The sequence below is a fragment of the Cavia porcellus genome, unplaced genomic scaffold (genome assembly GCF_034190915.1).
Source record: "Cavia porcellus strain 051 isolate PalLab524CR breed Dunkin Hartley unplaced genomic scaffold, mCavPor4.1 scaffold_13, whole genome shotgun sequence".
NCBI lineage: Eukaryota > Metazoa > Chordata > Mammalia > Rodentia > Caviidae > Cavia > Cavia porcellus.
In genome coordinates, this window is record NW_026947496.1 from 36,151,208 (window position 1) to 36,172,292 (window position 21,085).

At 39.7% G+C, this 21,085-nt stretch overlaps 1 protein-coding gene and 1 non-coding gene across 6 annotated transcripts in view; one reads left to right on the top strand and one right to left on the bottom strand.

Annotated features, from left to right (window-relative positions):
- Positions 1-1,518: 1,518 nt before the first annotated feature.
- Positions 1,519-21,085, top strand: part of Ryr2 (ryanodine receptor 2) — a 659,796-nt gene continuing 640,229 nt past the window's right edge. For all 5 annotated transcript variants that reach the window (XM_063260102.1, XM_063260104.1, XM_063260105.1 and 2 more), the window contains exon 1: positions 1,519-1,539. In XM_063260102.1, the coding sequence (XP_063116172.1) occupies positions 1,533-1,539 (7 nt within the window). In that variant the 5' untranslated portion in view covers positions 1,519-1,532. The remainder of the gene's footprint in view (positions 1,540-21,085) is intronic.
- On the bottom strand, positions 14,359-14,465 carry LOC134478593 (U6 spliceosomal RNA). The gene has a single exon (XR_010051343.1). It is a non-coding gene; the product is annotated as a U6 spliceosomal RNA (small nuclear RNA).

Below are 21,085 nucleotides of genomic sequence, written 5' to 3' on the forward strand. Positions count from 1 at the left end.
CCCTCACTGGGCTGAGGACTGCTTATGTCCGAATTATTGGGGCATCATGCTTCCCACTTCTGAGCACTACACTGTCTCTCACCTCTTTTGAGGTCACATGTTTCTCTTCTCCAGTTTGACTTCTTCCTCACCGTCTTGTGCCTTCATTTCTGATCAATTATTCAGACTCTGTGACAAAAGTCTGTCTTCTTGGGCTTCTCCAATCCCAATTCTACTGAACATGGCTTTCGCTCTCTCTGCTGTTGATGTCATTCCCAGAATGATACACCTCTGGTGAAGGTGGCCCAAAACTTTGGTGAATGGTTAGGGCTCAGCTCTGCTGTCTGCCTCACTGACTTACTCCTCCAGCCTCTTTCCTTTGGTGTCAGAGTCAGGATGGCCTGGTATCCATCCTCCCACCTACACTGCTTTTCAGCCCGATGGTCCTGGTCTCTTCTGGGTCCCTACCCACAGCCTCCTAGCGGCCCAAGGAGAGTCCAGTTTCTGCCTTAGGGTTATTTGTGCCTTCCCTACCTTCTTCATATCTGACAGAGTTTGCCTTTATTCATTCCTCCTGGATCCATGCAGAACCTCATCACAAACTGTCTTAGCTGGGCACCTCTGTGCCACTGATTTGGGTGACAGCAACTAGTTTGTTAAACTCCCCGAGGGAAGGAAGTGGTCTTACACCACTTAGGACAGTGTGGTGGCAAATGCTCGGCGCTTTTTGTCAAGTGACTTCCAGAGCAGGAGCCAAGTACCCAAGTTTCCAGTTCTCTGTCCTAACAAGCTATTGTTCTACAAGTTGTGGTACTGATACCCTAACTCTGTAGTAGCTTCTGTGTTTAGCCAGATAACATGCCAGTTCCATTAGGCAAGGCAAGTCTGAGGTATGTTGCTCACTGGAAAGTAAATGACACCAGCATAGTTCCATCTGTTCTTGAAACTAATTTGACCACATTTGGAAAAAGGTGATTATTTATGTTTCAAAATCACTTCATATATAGACAAAGATTCAAAGTGTGTGTGTGTGTGTGTGTGTGTGTGTGTGTGTGTGTGTGGTTGTTTGAAGGAATGATAAAAAGAAACATTTTTTCTGGTCTCAACTATGGTTGAAAACATCTTAATGATAATGTTGTCAGCTTTTTAGATATTTCGAGGTAGTATGGTCTGTATTTTATAATTCCTGTTTTCAGTGTAAAGTATGTGGAACATTTTGGAAAGCTTGTAGAGTCACCCAGTTCCATTCTTAGCTCGTTGGTATATAAATAGAGCATTATCTTAAAAATAATTCTAACTGGGTGACTAATCTAACAGAGGGATGAGATAACTTTTTGTTCCCACAAGTTGATTTTGCCACGTTTGCAGTGTTGCCCAAGGTCAGCGGCACAAACTCCTCTTCACCAATTGCTGCTGATCATCTTACTGTTCACCAGCTTCCCGCTACTGGCCCCAGACCATGTCCTGAAGGTCCACCCCAGCTCCTGCTTCCCAGTTAAGCCACACCTGGAGCAGGATGTATGTTAAAAATTGGGCCTTCCCTAATAAGATTCATGATGAAGACTGGGAGGTAAGTCCTGAGCTTCCTGGCACCCTGAGGAAACCAGCAGACTTTGTTAATTGCAACTTCTCCCTGGACTCATCAGTTTTCTTCCAGTGGTGGGATGTCTTTCAGAGCAGGTTTTGGCTGTGATCTTCGTTCCAAAGTTCTGACCTTACTCAGGCTATGATCTCCAGCTTGAGACAAGGTGTCTGGTATGGAAAGACAAACACAGTAAATCCCATGCTGAGTGACCAGAGCCAGGAAATAGATCTTGGCTGATGACTGATGTGCAGGTTGTTCCTGCCCTTGATGACCAGGCCTTTGTGCTCCTTGGGATGTGAATACTGTACCTTTTTGGGAGGCATGGGATCAGACGTGAACTTCCACAGCCTCACGGTGCTCCTGGTCATTATGCCTCTCTTGCCCATGTTCCAAGTTACAGCCAGGCTGAGACTAGATCTAAGGGTGACAACCGCAGTGACAATGCCCGTATTGAGTATCAGTGATATGCTATAATAATGCTTGTCATAATTTTCTCATTTAATTCTCACCACAGACCCATAATGTAGGAATCTCTCCTCCTTTGTAGGTCAGAGAACAAGATCAGTAAATTAAGTCATCTCCAAGGTTACTGAGCTACTGGTAAAAGTTGGGGTTCAAATCTAGGTCCACATGACCCTAAGCTTTCACTCTCAACTACCAAGACATTGGTAACTTTCAGCAGAATTTTGGATTTTCTTCCTTTCCCTCAACTACCTTCTTTTTAATTTAGGCTCAGGAGGGGAAATATATGGGTTCACATTAACCCAAGTTTACTTTTCTTGTTTGCATTATATCCTTAGCTAGATCAGTGTCCATGTAAACCTAAATTTTTTTTTTTCCAAAGCCCTAAGCTCAGTACTGTGCACACAGTGGGTCATCGGGTAGGGACTAGCTGGCCAAGGATAGGGCCATGCTGGCTAAACACAGAGACTGTAGTGGCAGTAGGATCCAGCTCAGCCTTTCTCCCAAAATCTGGTACCCCTGGCAAAGTCAAACCCTTGACAGCACATTAGTTGTGGTGGACTTGGCAGTACATACACTGCTATCTACAAATAGGAGTTCAGCCAGCAACTGCCCTTTATATGCTGACAGGATGTCTGGCCCTATATAAACATTTCTTTTTTAGGACTAGTTCCTAATTCCTGACCTCCTCAGTTTATCATTCGTTTTTCTGTCTACATTCTCCAGTCCGGGGATGATGAGGCAGGCCAGAGATCCAGGCCATTTTCTGGGTAGTAGCTGGACTTTGGGTCTTGTCCTGTTCGGACCCCTGCCAGCTTGCCACAGAGAGATGCCCCTTCCTCCTCCCAGTGGCCAGTGCCAGCCCTTCTGCTCCCTTCCTTTTGCCACGCCTGTCTCTGTGGTTGCCAGAGTGACCATAAAAATATTACTCCGCATGCTTTTTGAGAAAAAAATGTCAGTGCACTTTGCTATTGTTTTAATTTAAAACTAATGTGTGAAAATAACTCCAGCCTGAAGAAATTCTATCTGGTAGATAACTCCTCTGGGAAAAGAAAGATACAAAAATCAGTGTGACGAAGGCAGAAGTAGCAAAGATATTTAGATTTATTAAAGAGCCTCTCCTCCTACATCTAGCATACTGTTAAGTGTTTAACAAGTGCTTATTTAGTAATGAATGATTGAAAAATGTGGCATACATTTTCACACATACATCACATTTTTCAATGTGGGAATGTGTGTGTGTGTGTGTCTGCCTCCCTACACATCTGTGTCTACTCAGAACCTCAGAATGAGATTTTCTTTGGCTATAGGGTCTTTATAGATGTAATCAGTTGAGATTGTCACAGTGAAATCATTCTGGACTCAGGGAGAGTCCCAAATCCAGTAACTGATACCCTCAGGAGAAGAGGCAAGAACATAGAACATAGAACATAGGAAGACAGACAGGGAAGGACACTTGGAGATCATGTGACGAGTGGCAAAGATTGGAGTTATGCTGTCAGCAGTCAAAGAATAGCAGGAGCCACCAGGAGTGTTAGAGGTCTCCCTCTAAGCTCCCAGGAAAGCATGGTCTTGTCAGCATCTTAATTTCAAGTTCTGGCCTCCAGTGTTATGAGAGAATATATTTTTCTTGTTAAAGATACAAGTTTGTGATAATTTGCTATTACAACTCTAGAAAACTAACTCAGTAGGTTATTTAGGATTAATATTGATGTTTACTTCTAAAGAATTGAAGGACATGTTATGAACTTACCAGGTGTGTAGAAAAGTAAACTTTTTTTATTATTATTATTTTTATTATTACTATTATTATTATTTTTTGGTACTGGCATTGCACTCAGTACCTCATGCTTGCAAGGCAGACACTTGTGCCACTGATCTAAATCCCCAGCCCCCAATTTTTTTATTTTAAAGATAATGAAACCAAGCAAAATAAAATAAAGCCAATCAAAATGAAACAGTAAAAGTGATATAGGACTTCAAAACAAGAAAATAAAAAATCAACAATGGCTACCGTAATGCCTCTTGTTATCTTCAAAATAACTGCCCAAACCATCAGATATAATAAAATCAAACAAAACAGAAAAGAATAAAACCAATCAAAACAAAATAATGTAAGCAATACAGGACTTCAAAACAAGATAATAGGAAATCAACACTGGCTACCATAATATATCTTGTTATCTTCAAAATAGCTGTGCATGCCATCAGATAAAACCAAACCAAACCAAACCAAACAATGAAAATGATACAGGATTTTAAAACAAGATAATATCGTGAGTTCGATCCCCGGTACCGATAAAAATGAAAAAGACAAAAAAAAAAAAAAACCACAAGATAATAAGGAATTAACAATGGCTACCACCTTCAGAAGGAGATCCCTCTCCATAGATGCTCTGAATTATGGACTTTAGGCCTGCAAAGTCAATCAAAGAATACAGGCATTAAACTGCTGTTTTTACTTCAGTAGCTATTGTCTCAGCCTGTATTTCTCCAAGTTAGCCAGTTGCTTGCAGGTGGGTGCAGGGGGGGGGGCAGTGCTTGGCATTTCTTGACTCCCGGTCTATGCGCTGGCTAGCTTACAAGGAGGGGGTGTCTGGCCCCTGACTGCCATTGGCTTACAGGAAGGGGTTGGCCAAGTAAACTTTTTATGAGGATGATGGTAAAGAAAAATAATCTACCTGGTTTGATATTGACTTTTCTGCAATAAGGCCATTTTGAGGTGTTTTCTTCTTTTTGGTAAAACTGTATATTTCCAATTGCTCAAAGATGCAGATATAATGGGAAGAAAAAAATAATTGAAAATTTGGACTAAGGCTAAAGAGGAAGGTAGAATTCTTATCAGAGATGCGGTTTTTTAGGTACTAGAGAATAAACTCAGAACCTCAAACCTACTAGGCAAGCACTTTTGTACTGCACTACCTCCTTGACCCATTTTTAAATCTTGCTTTGAGGCAGAATCTTGCTAAGTTGCCCAGATTCCAGTTTGATCTTGGAATCCTCCTGCCCCAGCCTTCTGAGTATCTGTGATTACACGTGTACATCCCACTCTCAGTTAAGAAGGAATTCTTAGGGACATAGCAAAGTTCCTGATATTGCTCTGCATAATAGACATTTTTAAAAAGAAGATAAAGAATTCTGTGCATGAGATAGTTCTTGGAGAGCAAGTAGTGGGCTCTACAGAAAATGGGGGGGAGGCTCTGTGGGCAACATGGATAGGAAGTGACACACAGAGTGGTCAAGGGAGAGGGAACAGAGAAAGACAGACACCTGGGCTCTGGGAAGGCCAAACCCAAGGTCAGTGGGCATTTTTGGCAGAGAGGCTAGCAGGTTGTTTGCCAAGTGTGCCTTCTCTTTCTATAAAAGCCATCTGTATACATCACCTGATGACAGGTGTCAGCACTGCCTGGGGATATGCAGGAGGCCTCTGGAAGTCTTGTGTAGGACATGGGCAGAGGACACTTCTTGAGTAGTATGCTGGCCGTCCCCATTACCATGCTCTCCGTCGGTAGGAATCAGATTTTTACCTGGGCATAACAGGCTAAAGATGTACTCCCCACATCTCCTTGCAGCTGGCTGTGGCCGTGTGATCACCAACCGCGCTGGGGGCAGGTCTCTAGGGCCTCGCCTCCTGCTTTATGCTAACGTGATAGGTATTAGAAACAACTGGACAAGGTTAAGATACTAGAGAAAGAAGCAGGGGCCAGCTTTGGACAGCTTATTCCCAATATTAGATAACAACAGAGAGACACAGCAGCCCCCTAGATCCATTTTTCCAAGACCAAGGTGAATGCCTTAAACTACAGAGAATACTGAAGTCTGAATATACTGTTTTTTCTACATGTATACCAAAGATACGGTTTAATTTATGTTAGAGATAATAGAAGTGTAACATTGATTGTTCATAACAGAATGATTAAAACAAGATAGTGAGGAGTGAAAAATATGGTGAGTAAGTTTAAAAAATTATAGCATTAGAGGATACATTCCCTTCTCTGCGTGCCCAGTGTAGGCTGAAAGAACCAGGAGATAGGCCTTTGCCAGCCACATGTCACAAATGGACCCAGTGTGGGTTGAGGGAGACAGACAGATCCACCTCTGCCTGCTGTGCACCACCACCAAAAGGCCACATACTGCAGGGGGCCAGTGTGGGCAGAGAGAACCAGCAGATCTGCCTTCACTCTCAGGGAGCTGCCACCAGAAGGCTCCCTCCTGCAGGCAGCTAGCAGGAGCAGGGACACACAACCAGGTAAGCCCTGTGCATCCATAGGCCATCTTTGGAGGTCCTTGGTTCCCTCAGGCAGCCATCACCCACTAACACAATCAGACAAATATACTCTTATGTGTCTGCCACCATCGCATAGACACACACAGGCTGAGAGAAGCAGTCCCACCTCAATGCAAACCTGATCATCAATGAAGCCACGGTGTACTGCATAGGTCTGCATAAGCTTGCTCCAAGCCCTGCTATTTCCTGTAAATCTGGAATTAGTGGAGCCCAAGTGCCTGTATCATCCTCCTACACTCCCTAGGGGCAGCCAACATGGGAAGTGCCTGGGGCCCCACAACTACCTTGTTGGGTGGAACCCAGGAAAACGTCAAGATGAAGGAGCAAAAGGCAAACTGAGACCTCTAGCCCACACAGAATAAGTCTGGGAGATACAGTCATGGAATAAAATGGAAGTCACACACCTGAAATTTCTGAGAGGATAGCAACTGAAGTAAGGAAACAACTTCATGAGATTGTAAAAGCAGTCAAATCAGAAATAATGTCTCAGGTAAAAGTAGAAATCACAAACAAGAATTGATCAGCAGGTCTAAAGAAGACAGAGACAATAAAGAGGAGCATAGGAAAACGATGGAAACCTTGAATGAGTGTAGAAAGGAATTACAATACATGAAACAGATTCAAAGAGAAATGCATGAAATTAAAAATTTAATCCAAACCTGGCAAAACTGCTTGAAAGAGACTGAAGATAGACTCTCAGACCTTGAAGAGAGGATTGCAGCTAGTTATCATGAAAGGAAAGATCTCTTAAAAATAACAAGGAATCAGAAAATAACAACTCAGTGGCTTCGAGATGATGCAAAGAAGCATAACTTAAAAGTGATAGGTGTAGGTGAAGAAGCAGGGGTAGCAAAAATGAAATTAAAAGGATATTGGCAGAAGTAATAGAAGAAAACTTCCCAAACATGGAAATGGATCTGGCATGCAGATAAGTGAGGCATATAGGACTCCAACTAGCCATAACCAAAGTAAATCTACACCCAGACATATAATAATCAAGATCCCAGAAATTCAGCACAAGAATAGAATATTAAAAGCTGTTAGAGAAAAGAAACAGATCACCTATAAAGGAAAGCCTATCAGAATCCCAGCAGACTTATCAACACAAACCATCAAGTCAAGAAGAGTTTGGAATGAAGTGTTTCAAACCCTGAAAGAAAATAACTTCCAACCCAAATTGATCTACCCTGCAAAACTATGTTTCAAAATTGATGGAAAAGTAAGATACTTTCATGATAAAGAACAACTGAAGGAATTCATGACTACCAAACCAATCCTACAGAGAGTGCTAAAGGATATTCCAGAGAGAGATAAAGATGACCATGGTTCCAGGAACAGCAGCAGGGAGGATCACCAAACAAGACAGGAAATTGAATGAAGGGGAAAAGTGGAGGGCCAACAATAGGAGAATAGCAGGGCAGAGACAAATCAGTGCATGCCCATTGTAACCATTAATGTAGATGGCCTCAGGTCAGCAATAAAAAGAAATGTAGGAAGAGTGGATCAAGAAACAAGATCCATCGATACACTGTACACAAGAAACACATTTAACTGGAAAGGAAATTCATAGACTGAAAATTGAAGGAGAGAAAATAATCGTTCCATGTGACAGGAGACCAGAAAAAAAAGCACCTTTCCCATCAACCACAGAATGGGTAAGAAAGACATGGTATTTTCACGCAGTAGAAAGCTACTCAGCTATTAAAGTAGAATAATCTCAAGGCTCCTGTAGGTAAATGGACCCAACTGGAGATCATGTTCATGGCTGAAACAGTTCAAACTCATATGTGTGAATGCTAGCATAAGAAACAGAAGGAGTTAATGGGATCTAAAAGCAAAATAGTTAATATAAGAGTGAAGGGAGGAAACATCTGGGAGGGAACCTACTGTTAATTTCTTATTGTCTTGTCTTGAACTCTTGCATTGTTTACACAATTTTATTAGGTTTTTCGTTGTTCTGTTTTGCTTTGTTAGATTTTCTGCTGTCAGATGGTAGGGGCAGCTATTTTGAATATAATGGGATATATTATGGCAATCACGGGTTCCTATTATATTGCTTTGAAGTCTTATAATGCTTTCATTCATTGGTTTGTTTTGTTTTGTTCTGTTTTGTTTGATTTTATTAAGTGCAATGGTATGAATAGCTATTTTGAAGAACATAGGATATTATGGTAGCTATCTATTATACTGATTTACTATCATCTTGTTTTGAAGCCCTACCATGCTTTTGTTCTTCTGTTTTGATTGGTTCTATCCTGTTGTGTTTTATTTGATTTTACTATGTATGATGATATAGACAACTTTTTTGAGGAAAATGAGATATTATAGTGGCCGTTGTTCATTTCCTATTATTTAGTTTTGAAGTCCTGCAATGCTTTCATTGTTCTGAATGGTTTTATACTATATTGTTATGTTTGATATTAATGTGTGTTAAGGTATGCTCAACTATTTCAAATAAAAGAGACATTATGGTAGCTACTGTTGATGTCCAGTTGTCTGGTTGTGAAGTGCTATGTTGCTTGCATTGTTCTGTTCTGATTTGATTTGTTCCATTCTCTTTTGTTTTATTCTCTTTAAAATAAAAATTTAAAAAACAAATAAAAGATACATTGCCATTTATATGATGAATGGCAATGTGTCTTTTACTGTCATATATTTTTTGAGTTAAACACGTACCACATGTATCAATCAGTTTCTGAGTTATACTTTTCTGTTTCAGTATATCTTAGGCTGCATTCACCTCTCTTCTTGTGATGATGCGAGATGGTCCAGTGTCTATGTGGTAAGATGTAACTGGTGGATGATATAGTCATTGGGATGTAGCAGTAGGCTGGTGTGTAAGGATGAATTGAATGCAAGCCCTGCCTTCTGCAGCATCCAATCCAGTCACCAGATAGCTTGTTCAGTGACCCATGGGGACCCATTTGATGAAGTGATTATTCACATCCCATCCAGGAAAGCAAAATAGCTGGAGAATCATAATGCTACACACAATGGACACATTAAAAACTTACCAATTGTTTATTTCTGAAATTTTTTATGCAATAGTTTTGGATTGAGATTGATGTGGGTAATGGAATCCATAGCAATGGAAACCATGGAAAGTAAACTATAACTGATGTAACTTCAATGTTGTTTAGATTCCTGCTACTGTGAGTCTTTTTACAGAGGGTGAACATATATTATGCACAAGGAAGTTCACTAAAATATAGTATGTTTATTGGTTCAAATCATTTGTCCATTAAAAATTAGGCTATTGTTTGCTTGTCATTAATTGGTAAGAATTCTTTATATACTCAATATAAATTCTTTATCAGATATATGATTTAAAAGTATTTTCTGATAATCTTTGGATTGATTTTTCAGTTTGTAATAAAAAATATTAAATTTTATGAAGTCAAACTTACTTTTTTCATTTGTAGTTTATTTTTTCTCTTATAACATCTTAGATAAAAACAAAGTAATGAATATTTCCTCTGATCTTTTTTCCTAGATATTTTATAGTTTTAGACTTTACATTTAGGTTTACAATCCATTTTTGGCAAAATTTGGACTTTATAGTGCTCTAAAGGATACAACTGCAAGTGTGTTTAGGGGTGTTAAATAGTTGACCATATTAATGTTTTTGGTTGGATCATTGAACACAACTGTTTGCAGTCTCTCTGTTTGAATGCTCACTTTGTATGCTTTGATATTGTGACTTGAGCAACTATCTCTAAGATGATAATGTGTAACCTATTAACTGGTGATTTCTTACTGTTGTTTTTTTTGTTTTTTTGGTAGTTCTGTATTACTTGTACCCTTACACCGCTTTGTTTTGTTTTGTTTTTTCTCTTTTTCCTTTTAAATAAAATTTAAAAAATTTGGACTTTATTATAAGTTATGACTCAAAAGTTGTGTCTGAATGTCTTTTAGATCTATATAATAATATTAAATCTTTCCAGCATTAATTGTTGAAGAAAACTACTCCTTTCTTCATCTAATTCCCTCCCATTTTCATCAAAAAATCAATTGATTGTGCTTGTGTGAGTATATTTCTGTATTCTTTTTTGTTCTACAGAATTAGACTTACTGCACTAATAGCACACTGTGTTGCTTATTCTGGTATTAAAGTGAGTCTTGAAATTTATAATTTGTTGGCTGGAGGGTGTTATTCAGTGACAGAGCAACTTTCACCTTCCCAACATGCAGGAGGCCCTAGGTTTGATTCCCAGAACACACACACACACACACACACACACACACACACACACACACACACAGACACATACACACATACACACAGGCACGTGTGCGCATGAGTCTGATGCCTTTTGTTTCCATCTTTTTGTCCTGACTTGGAATTATAGCATGAAGTTGCCTAGAAGTGGTGAAAATAGATACCCTTGTTTTGTTTCCTAATCATCTTTCAACATTAAGAATGATATTTGCTCTAGTAATCTCATAAATGACTTTTAGCAGCTTGAGGAAGTTTCCTTTGATTTTTAGCTTGCATGAGTTTATTTTTTGTCAATCTTTTTGAGACTATTTAGATGATCATTGTTGTAGTCAGAGTCTGCAAGGGAATAGATTTAATACAGGACACACAATTAATGATTATTTTATAGTATTCACCCAGAAAGTTAAATGCAGAAGAGTGTAGTAGGAGATCTGTCCACAAACTAGAGAGTCACAGAATCTAGAGGAGAGCCTGGATCCTATGGCAATGTCCTGAGCAAGTCCAGCTGAAAGACCTACAGCCCATGGCAATGTCCTCCATGAACCCAGCTGAAGGCCCAGAGCCCAAGACAATGTGTTATGCAAGTTTGTATCAAGGATCTGCTCTGGGAAGGCCCAAAGCCAGTGGTGGTTGCTAGAAAGTCTGCATTAGTGGGATAAAGAACCTGTGCCAGCAGGCTGAGGATCTGCTCTGGAGCCAGGAAACAAAAACTCAAGGTAAGAACCAGATCTCCCACAACAAGAGCCATAGCCATCTTAGTGACAGCAAGGACCCAAGCTCCTCTGACAGTGAGAACAGCAGAATTCATATCAGGAAAACCAGCACGACAGGCTTCTCTAGAAGATTCAATAGCACACCATCTTTTCCTCAAGTTCTCCTTTTATGCTGTTGGCAACAGTCCTCAGGTGGGCCTTGCATGCCCAGAGCCATGCTGATTCAGTTCATCTGGGTGCTACAAGGGGACCATTAGCCCACCACAATCATACTAGTTTAATGTTGTTAATACTAGGGGTGAAGCCAATTTTGCATTCCTGGGATAAACCTGGTGATGCATTTTTTAAATATATTGCTGGCTTGATTTCTATTTTGTCAGAAATATCATGAAGTATGTATGACTTTGAGGAATATTGGCTGTAGTTTTCTTGTCTTATAATGTTTTTATCAGGTCTTGCAATGAGAAGATTTACAGAGAAATATTTCCTCTTTCACTGTTTTTTGAATTTTCTTAAAATTATTATTATATTTCCTTAAATGTTCATTTAAACTCACCTAGACCTAGAGATATTTCATGCAAAAGGATGTTGGTGATGAGTTGAATTTCTGCAATAGATACAGTATTATTTGTGTTTTGCTATTTCATTTGTATGGAATGTCTTTATACACTTGATTCACAATAAAATGCTACTTTTATGAAATGTAGTCTAACGATCTTATCTTTTAACTGAAATGTTTATACCATTTACCTGTAATGTAATTAGTGATATGTCTGGGTTTAATTCTCCTATCTTGCTATTTATTTTCTTTTTGTACCATCTTTTCTTTAATCCTGTTTTCTTTTTTTCTGCCTTTTTTTCAGACCAATTGGATATTTTTACAATTCTAGTTTGTTTTTTATATGGAGGGATTATAATACTTCTGTTTGTTTGTGGTTTTAGTATTTAGAAGGTCCATATTTTAATTTACAGTTCAAACTTTCAAATAGTCTTATACCACTGCACATATATGTGATATAATAAAAAATATACTGACTGCTTAAATAAAATTTAATATAGTCATTACAGGAAAAGACACATTGCCATGATATACATTTAATATAGTCATTACAGTAAAAGACACATCCCCCTCAAAATACTCTCTCACTTTGAATATACTTATTTCATCATTTTTGCCATTTTCTGTAGCAGTTCTGGAGGTCCTCATTTGTGAGGTATGATTAAAAACTTATGGCAAATGGTACTGCTGAATGTCATCTAATGGAAAGGCATACTTGTAGAAACATTGTGCTGTGTCTTTACCCACTTTTTCACTGGATCTGGCTCTTTCCCAAAGTTACAATGACCATGAAAGAAACGTTTTGAACATATTCATGATATTCAAGCAGCCGTAAGAGCACAACTAAAGATAGTGTAATAGAAAAATGCCCCCGCCCCAGCCAGTGTACTTCAGCTTCTTAGTTCCCAGGTAATAACTCCTGTTCCCGTTCCAGTTGCTTCTGTCTCTTAGAAATGGCTGGCCACTGTGACGCATGGCTGGTCATTCTGATGTACACTGTAAAACCAATCTCCAACTGACAAGTCATTCTGCCTCTGTATTTCCTGTTTGCTTATCCCATATAAGCCCTAGACCACCAGAGAGCAGGGCCTGATATTTTGGGAATGATCACAATCAGTCCATGACGATGTAAAATAAATCTGCCTCCAAATCCCACGTGTCATGTTGGTGTTTCTGTTTGCCTCTGCAATTCTCACAAAAGAGGTCTTCCAGAACTGCTTCAGAAAATGATGAGACTAGCAGGATACATGTGTGTGGAGCAATGGGCAGCATTTTGAGGAAAATTAATAGCATTTAAAAAAAAATTAAACATTCACTGTATCTTTTATAGCTTGTAGCTCAGAAACTTTACAGCTTCAATTTACTCATCCCATCTACTGTCAAATGTTTTACTTAACATAAAATGTTAGAGACCTCACAGCACATTGTTACTACTTTTCTTTAAATAGCTAAATCTCATTTGAAGAAATTTAAAAATTGGGAAAAATAATAAAAAATGTTCCTTACTACATGAAAATTCAGTTATTGTTACTTCTTTGCTTAAAATCTTTCAACAGTTGCCCATTGAACACATTCCACAAATTTAAACTATTTTTTTTCAGATAATTCTTTTTTTTATTTAAGGAGAAAAAGAAAAAAAAAAAACAAAAACAGAAAAAGGGTACAAGTAATATAAAATTTAAAAAATAAACAGAAATCACTAGTTAATAGATTACGTATTCTCATCTTAGAAATAGTTGTTCAAGTTACAAAATTGAAGCACCTAAAGTGGACTTTCAAACAGTTAGAGTGCAAACAGTTTTGTTCAGTGATTCAAAAAACACTCAATAATATGGTTATCTATCTTATACACTTAAACATATATGCAGTTATAACCTTTAGAGCACTTTCTTTTCTTTTTTTTTTTGTAGAATGACAATTACACATTTTGGGTTTATTACTCCCACAGTTCTTATTACTTTTTTTTAAAGATAGTAAAACCAAATGCGACATATCAGAACAGAGTCAGTCAAATCAAAAGGATGGACATAATAGATAATGTAAAAACTAAATATAAGGTGATCAACAATGGTTACCATACTGCCTCTTGCTATTTTAAGAATTGGCAGTTATAATAAAATTGAACTATCCAGGAAAGAATAAAACCAAAGCATTGGAGAGATTACAGGACTTTAAAAGAAAATAATAGTCAATCGGAATGGGCGTCATAGTGATTCCTATTGTCTTCACAGTTATGCCTATACTTTCGATCTTGGTACTATCAAGCAAAGCAGAATAGAGGAAAATCAGTCAAAACAAGATGGTGAGGGCAATACAGGATTTCAAATCAAGTTAATAGGAAATCAAAGTAGGTTACTATAATGTATCCTGCTATTTTTTATTTATTTTTCCCTTAATTAAAAAAATAAAAAGAAAAAAGTAAATAATTTTTAAAAAAGGGGGGGGATTGAGATAAAAGAGGGCATAACAACAGAACAGCGCAGGTCAAATCATAACCATTTAAGCAAACCAGTGTTTCACCACAAGATATCCTGACATAAAAATAGTTACCATAAAAATATAGAACGCTTCACGAATTTGCGTGTCATCCTTGTGCAGGGGCCATGCTAATCTTCTCTGTATCATTCCAATTTTAGTATATGTGCTGCCGGAGCGAGCACCACAAATTTAAACTATTAAGGAGAGGAAACACATAAGCCTGTTTTCAACATCTAGCTCCATGTTACTCTCATGGAAAGTTCTTAAGAAATGGTTGCATAGTTAAGTTAATTTTTATTTAGTGTAATTTACATACTAACCAAAAGAGCCATGTAACCTAAATGAGGGTCTCATGGTAAAAATGGTGAAAGTCCAATCTCCCCAATCCCTAGACAGAAGATACACTCCCTAAGAAGGGGACCATCTTCATCATGGTCTAGTATGGTGTCAAGCTTATAGCAGGTGATTAGGGGCAGCTGGATACAGTTGTGAATGGATGATCTGTGGTCACTGTGAGAGAGCTTAGCTACTCTTTGGTTTCCCTGTTTCTCAACCAGCTAGTGCAGCAGCTACTAATACACTCAGGCCAAGTGTTATGGAGTAGTTTCAGTTGAGTACTCACACTGGCTGACCCTCGCCTGGCTGAGGAATGGGTCCTGTGATCTCAGTAAGACAAGGAGCAAGAGTCTCTGACATTTATTTATCTGAAAGAACTTCTTCATTTTAAAGTCTCTTGAGACACACAGCCTGTTAGATTTTTTAAAACTTCAATGCCAACCTAATTTATTGTCCCAGATAAAACATTTTAATATAGTTTTAGTCTGTTATCACAGTAGGTTGTTTTAATTTCCTCATTTTGTACTTTCCTCAGTTTTGCAATGTATTTATTTATTGGTTGAGCAGGACAGCATGAACTCGTGTGGAGCTGGAGTGTGTTTTCTTTCTTTACTTTCATTCATTGCTAAGCATACCCCACCATAATATTATACTCTTATAGCTAAGTGACACAAGAGGTGTCCTGTTCCTGGCAGGGACACTTGGAAACTCAGAGTCTGACAACTTATTTGTACAGTGAGATATTTCTACTTTGAAAATTTCTGGGCCTCCTTTTCTCACTTATTTTGGCTGGAGAATGTTTGTTGAGGTTTCAGGATGTGAAATTTCACTGCTTTCAAAATCTTAATATCATGGGTCAAATTTGTGATGCCCCTTATTATGGCTTCCCAAACAGTGGATGTATTTAAGCAAAGTCCTTTTGGAGAGCTATTGATTTTATCCTTCCCTAGGTTTCGTATGATTAAATAGCTTTGTAGTCCCTCAGCCTTACCAAAGGGGGTTTTTGAAAAGTTCTGAGTAGATCACACATATAGGTTCAATCTTGTCCATGTGTCATTTTATCCCCTCAAAGAATCCAAGATGATTTAGGCATGATTTCCTGAGATAGAAATGATGGGGCCTTGTGTTCACTTTCGGACCCCTGGTTGATATGTCTACAGAAATCTATTTTGAAGTACAAATATTTCCCACCAAATTTCTTGGTTGAAATGTTAACCCCTAAGGTGATGGTTTTAGGATGTGGGGCTTTTGGGAACAGATTAGGAAGCAAGGTTAGGAAGTAAGAAGGTATTATCTACAAGCAGACATCAGAGCCTCACCAGACATAGAGCCTTGGTCTCGGAGTTTGGAGCTTTTAGAACTGTGAGAAATACATTTCTGTTGTGTAAGTCACCTAGTTTATGGCATTTTGTTATAGCAGCACAAATGGATTAAAACATCTATGGTCCCATATTTTACAATATTATCATTTCCACCAGCTTATCAAGTGGAAAAAGGATTTTCCACTTGCCTAAACTCTCCACACACTCTCCCTCTTTCCCCTTCCCTCCCTCCCTCCTTTCTTTACCTCTTGCTATAGTATTTTAGGAAAACAATTTGTCACCTAATCACATCAGATGGTTTTTTAGAGAACATGACTGCTTGCATTTGTGATGTTCCTCACCCTTTTGTCTTGTGTTTTTAATAGTTTGTGGTTTCTAGATGCTTTCTGCAAGTTATTTACTCTTCTTAAAAGATTTTCTTTATCATCACTGCCATTTTTTGGCAGTAGGTGTGGCATGGTTTATGTCTGGGCCCCCAGGCCTCATGGGTTTGCATTGTGCATTTGTGATCTGTTCATTGTCTAGTGCTTGGATTGATGGTGTCAGTGCTACATCCACTTAGGGGTGGAGCCAGGATGTGATGTAATGGCAGGAAGAAGGTGTGTCTTGCTCTTTTGTGGGTTTCTGCCTTGCTATTTGCACGCACCATGAACTGCAGCCCAGCCATGCCACCCTGCCTTGCAGCCAACTGAGTATGGACTGAAACCTACAAAACCTGTAAGAAATAAACCTTTCCTTTCCCATCTTGGTGCATGAGGTATCTTGTCTCAGCGATGAGTAAAAAGTAACTAAGACAGAATTTGGTACCGAGGAGTGGGGTCGTTTGCTGTGACTGTACCTGACCATGTTTTTCGAGAAGCTTTGGAAATGGCTTGTGGGCAGAGTTTGGAAAGGTTTGGACATGTCACCTGGATGCATAGAGCTGGAGCAGCTTAGGGTGTTCTGTAGAGGAGATTCTGGTCAGAGCTAGGAGACCAGAACGCTGATAGAAAGCCTGATGGTAAAGACCAGGCTTGGGAGGTTTCTGCTGAGAAGAAGGACTGCATTGGTTGTTGGACTCCACATGATGTGAGTTATGGCTTGACAGAAAGTTTGTCTCCATTTTGCTCATGCCCAGAGACTTTGCCTGGGACTGAGAGAAAGGACAATGGACTGATTAATATGGAAAAGGAAATTACAAAGCAGTCAAATGTTGAGGCTGTGGCATGGCTATTGTTGGGGACTTTTAGCCAGCTTTACGTTGCAAATCAAGAGCAAAGAGCCCAGCAGGATAATTTACAACTCTGTGAATTTGGCCAGAAGGAAAATTCCAGGAAGGCTGTGGATTGTAAAGACAGGGTTGAGACTTTGATGCTGAGGAGAAATAGAGAGATAAGAAAGATGGCCCTGGAGCATCCCAGGAAGCAGGTCTCCACCCTTTGCAGCCTCAAAACTGCAAAAGTGGAAGAATTTGCTCAGAGGAGAAAGCTGCAGAGCACTATGCTCCAGAACAGTAATGGAGGCCACATGAGGTTCCAGAACGGCAGCAACATAGAGAAGCTTTTCTTCATAATCAGGTTCATAGAGCCCAACAATCCAGGCAATTGACCCCTATAGCCAAGAGAGAGAAAAGCCTGGCTACTGCTCCAGCTAGCAGCAAACCTTGGCGGCATCCACATGGTGCTGATTTTAGGTACAAGGAAAATTCACCAATTCTGAGGATAAGACGGCTTCCACCTCGATTGCAAAGGACCTGAGAGGCCAAGCAGTGTGCCCCTGAGAGGGCAGTTGGTAAAGATGTAAGGGTGAAGCCAAAGGTGCAGTGGAGACCCCAGAAGTCTGGAAAAACCAGGAACATGGATCACCCAGGGAAAGCTGCAAAAAGTGAGCAGAGAGGGTTTAAGAGAGAAGCTGCGGGAGCTGAAATTCCTGGAAGTGCCTTGGGGGTGGAATCACCCAAGCCTTTTGGAGTTTGCAACCTGATTACTTAAAATGCTCAGTATGGAACTCTAGGACTTAATGTTTGCCCTGCTGGATGTTGGACTTGCTTTGTTTCCAATGCTTTATATTCCCCTGTTTGTAACTTTTAGAATGGTAATGTTTATTTTGTGCCTTTGAACTTCAGATATGTTTAACCTTGTTTCATTTGTACAGGGGTTACAGTTAAGAGTTTGCCATAGATCTTGGAGGAGACTTGGGACTTGGACTTTTCAGCAATGCTGAAGCTGTTAGGACTTTGGCAACTCTTGGAGGTGGACTAAATGTCTTTTGTATAAAGGATGTACATGAGTCCTGGGGGCCAGGGGTGGAATGTCATGGTTTATGTCTGTGGCCCCCAAGCCTCATGCATTTGCATTGTGCTTTTGTGATTTGGTTCATTGTCTAGCGCTTGGATTGATGGTGTTAGTGCTACACCCACATGGGGTTGAGCCAGGATGTAATGTAATGGCAGGAAGAAGATGTGTCTTGCTCTCTTGCCAGTTTCTGCCTTGCTGTTTGCAGCCGCCATGAACTGCGGCCCAGCCATGCCAGCCTGCCTTGGAGCCAACTGAGTATGGACTGAAACCTCAAAGTTGGGAAAGGAAAGGTTTATTTCTTACAGGTTTTGGAGGTTTCTGCTGAGAAGAAGGACTGCATTGGTTGTTGGACTCCACATGATGTAGTTATGGCTTGATAGAAAGTTTGTCTCCATTTTGCTCATGCCCAGAGACTTTGCCTGGGACTGAGAGAAAGGACAATGGACTGATTAATCTGGAAAAAAATCTTTGTCTCAGCGATGAGTAAAAAGTAACTAAGACAAGGCGCCAGCTCCTTCTCTTTCTCAGAATGCAGGGTTTATTGTCCTGTGCCTGCTGCTACCCAGAGCCACTGTGAACTTGTCACTGAAGACCCTGACACATTTCCTTTCCTTGTGGACTCTCAAGTGACCTGTTCTTACCCTCACCCACATCTGACCTAGACATGGCTGGTGTTCTGCCAACATGTGTGTGGGTCATGGAAATTCTTCATTCTCCTTAACTGACAGATTTTGATGTTTCTGGCGCTGGAGAAAGTCCCTCCCTGTTCAGTCTCCATGCTGTGCTGCTGGAAACAGAGCTTCCCCTTGGTGCCTCCCTGTCCCATCCTGCGCCCTTTTCTAGCCCTTGAGTCCACCATACTGAATGGATGGAAGGGCATGTCTGCACTTGACATGTGCAGGCTGCTCCACTGCCCACTGCAGGGTGGACATTCACTCTCATGGCTTCTATGTCCTTTCCTTTTTTCGGTCTATGTTCATAGACTACCAAGCATTGGGCAGTGGGTCCTGGGGAACTTTAAGGAGGATGAGGTACATCGCTCCTACTTTTTGGCCTTTTAGAGGTTGTGAGTGATTTGGTCCCTCTGTCCTATTTATAGAATGAGATGATAAAGTGTGGGTTAGGTTTTTTTCTCTCTCTGTACAGCACACCCCCCATCCATGGTTTTCATTTCTGAAGTTTCAGTTACCTGTAGTCAACTGCAGTCTAAAACCATTAAGAGGAAAATTCCTGTAATAAACAATTCATGACTTATTTTATTATAGTTATTGCTATAATTGTTTTATTTTACTATTAGCTGATGATATTAATTTTACATTATGCCTAATCTGTAAATTAAACTTTGTTGGTATTCATATTAGTATGGCAAAAAAATAGCAAATATAGGGTTCAGTTCTATCTGAGATTTCAGCCTTGGGATGTATCCCTGTGGATAAGGAGGGGACTATTAGATATGAGGCTGCATAGTAATGGTGTTACTTTCATATGTATCTATATTTTTATTTTGTACCTCTCTGGGCCATCTGCTGAGTAGCCCTGCTGTGGAATTTTCCATAGTCTGCTTAGACCCCGGCTTCCTGCAGCTCATCATCGTTAGTGAGCAGCAGGCACCTGTTCCCCCAGGAGCTCAGAGGGAGCTCAAACACAGAGTGATGCAGACATTTTCCTCACCACCCAACTCTTTTAACCTGGAGGCTTCAGTATGTACCAGTGTTGCATACTTTGCTTCTTCTCTCCCTCCCTCTCTAATATGTGTGAGAGGCCATGTTTCCTAGATTGGGACACCAGGCTTTTTCATATTTCTGTCCTATTTTCCATGCCTGTCTTTTTTATTCTACTTCTGTAAAATCTTTTTGGCTTTAATATATTACATCTCTGTTGAAATTATTCTTTTGGTTAACATTTAGAATTTCTAAGATTTCCTCTTTATTTTTTTACTCCTTTTGCATAGAAGCCTACTTTTGTTTTAGAGGTGGAAATATCTTATTACTTTGGGGATATCTAATGTTGTCATTATTTAGATTTATTATGTATCTTGTATTTTCTCTATTATAGGGGTCTTTTTTCTGTGCATTCTGAGTTTTTTTTGTGTGTGTGTTAGTAGCTTTCCTAAAATACCTGCTTATTTCTTCACATATATGTATGTATGTGCAAATATAAAGACACACACACACACACACACAGTTTCTTTTAAGTCACACTGGGCAATGAATTCAGAGAGCAATAAGCTACATTCCCAGCCCTTTTAATTTTTTTAACATAGGGTCTCACAAATTGCCAGGCTGACCTTTAACTTGTGACCGTCCTTCTTTAACCTCCCAAGTAGGTGGGATTAAAGGTGTTTACCCTATATTCAGCCCTAGTTTTATATTCTAGTTTGGGAAGAAGTAGTATCAATTAAGAGTCAAAGTGAAGCTTCTGTAACACAGCGTTCCCCCAAACTGCAATCTCCTTAATGCAAAGGAAATCTGTTGATCTCTCTCATAGGCAGATTAGAGGTGAACTGTCCTAAATAGTGGGCAGCTCTGCCCTACAAGGTAATTGGAGTCCAACAAAAGTTAACTGTGGATATCAGTTTATGCCAAGGATTGGGGATGCATGGTGAAGCAAAAAGACAGAAGACAAAGTGAGCCAAGACATAACAAAAAACTCTAATAGAGGACAGGAAAACATGAGCATGGCTGGTAGCAACAGGAAGAATAGTAGGGGGACTATTTGGTCAACAATATCAGGACAGTTTGCAGGTGAGTGGAACCTGGAGAGGACTGTGACAAACATGAGGCAGTCTCAGCCTAGCAAGGGACTAAGAGTCAGAGCAAGATCTAGGAGGAGGAGAAACTTCAGTTTCTTGCATTGGGTGTCAGATTT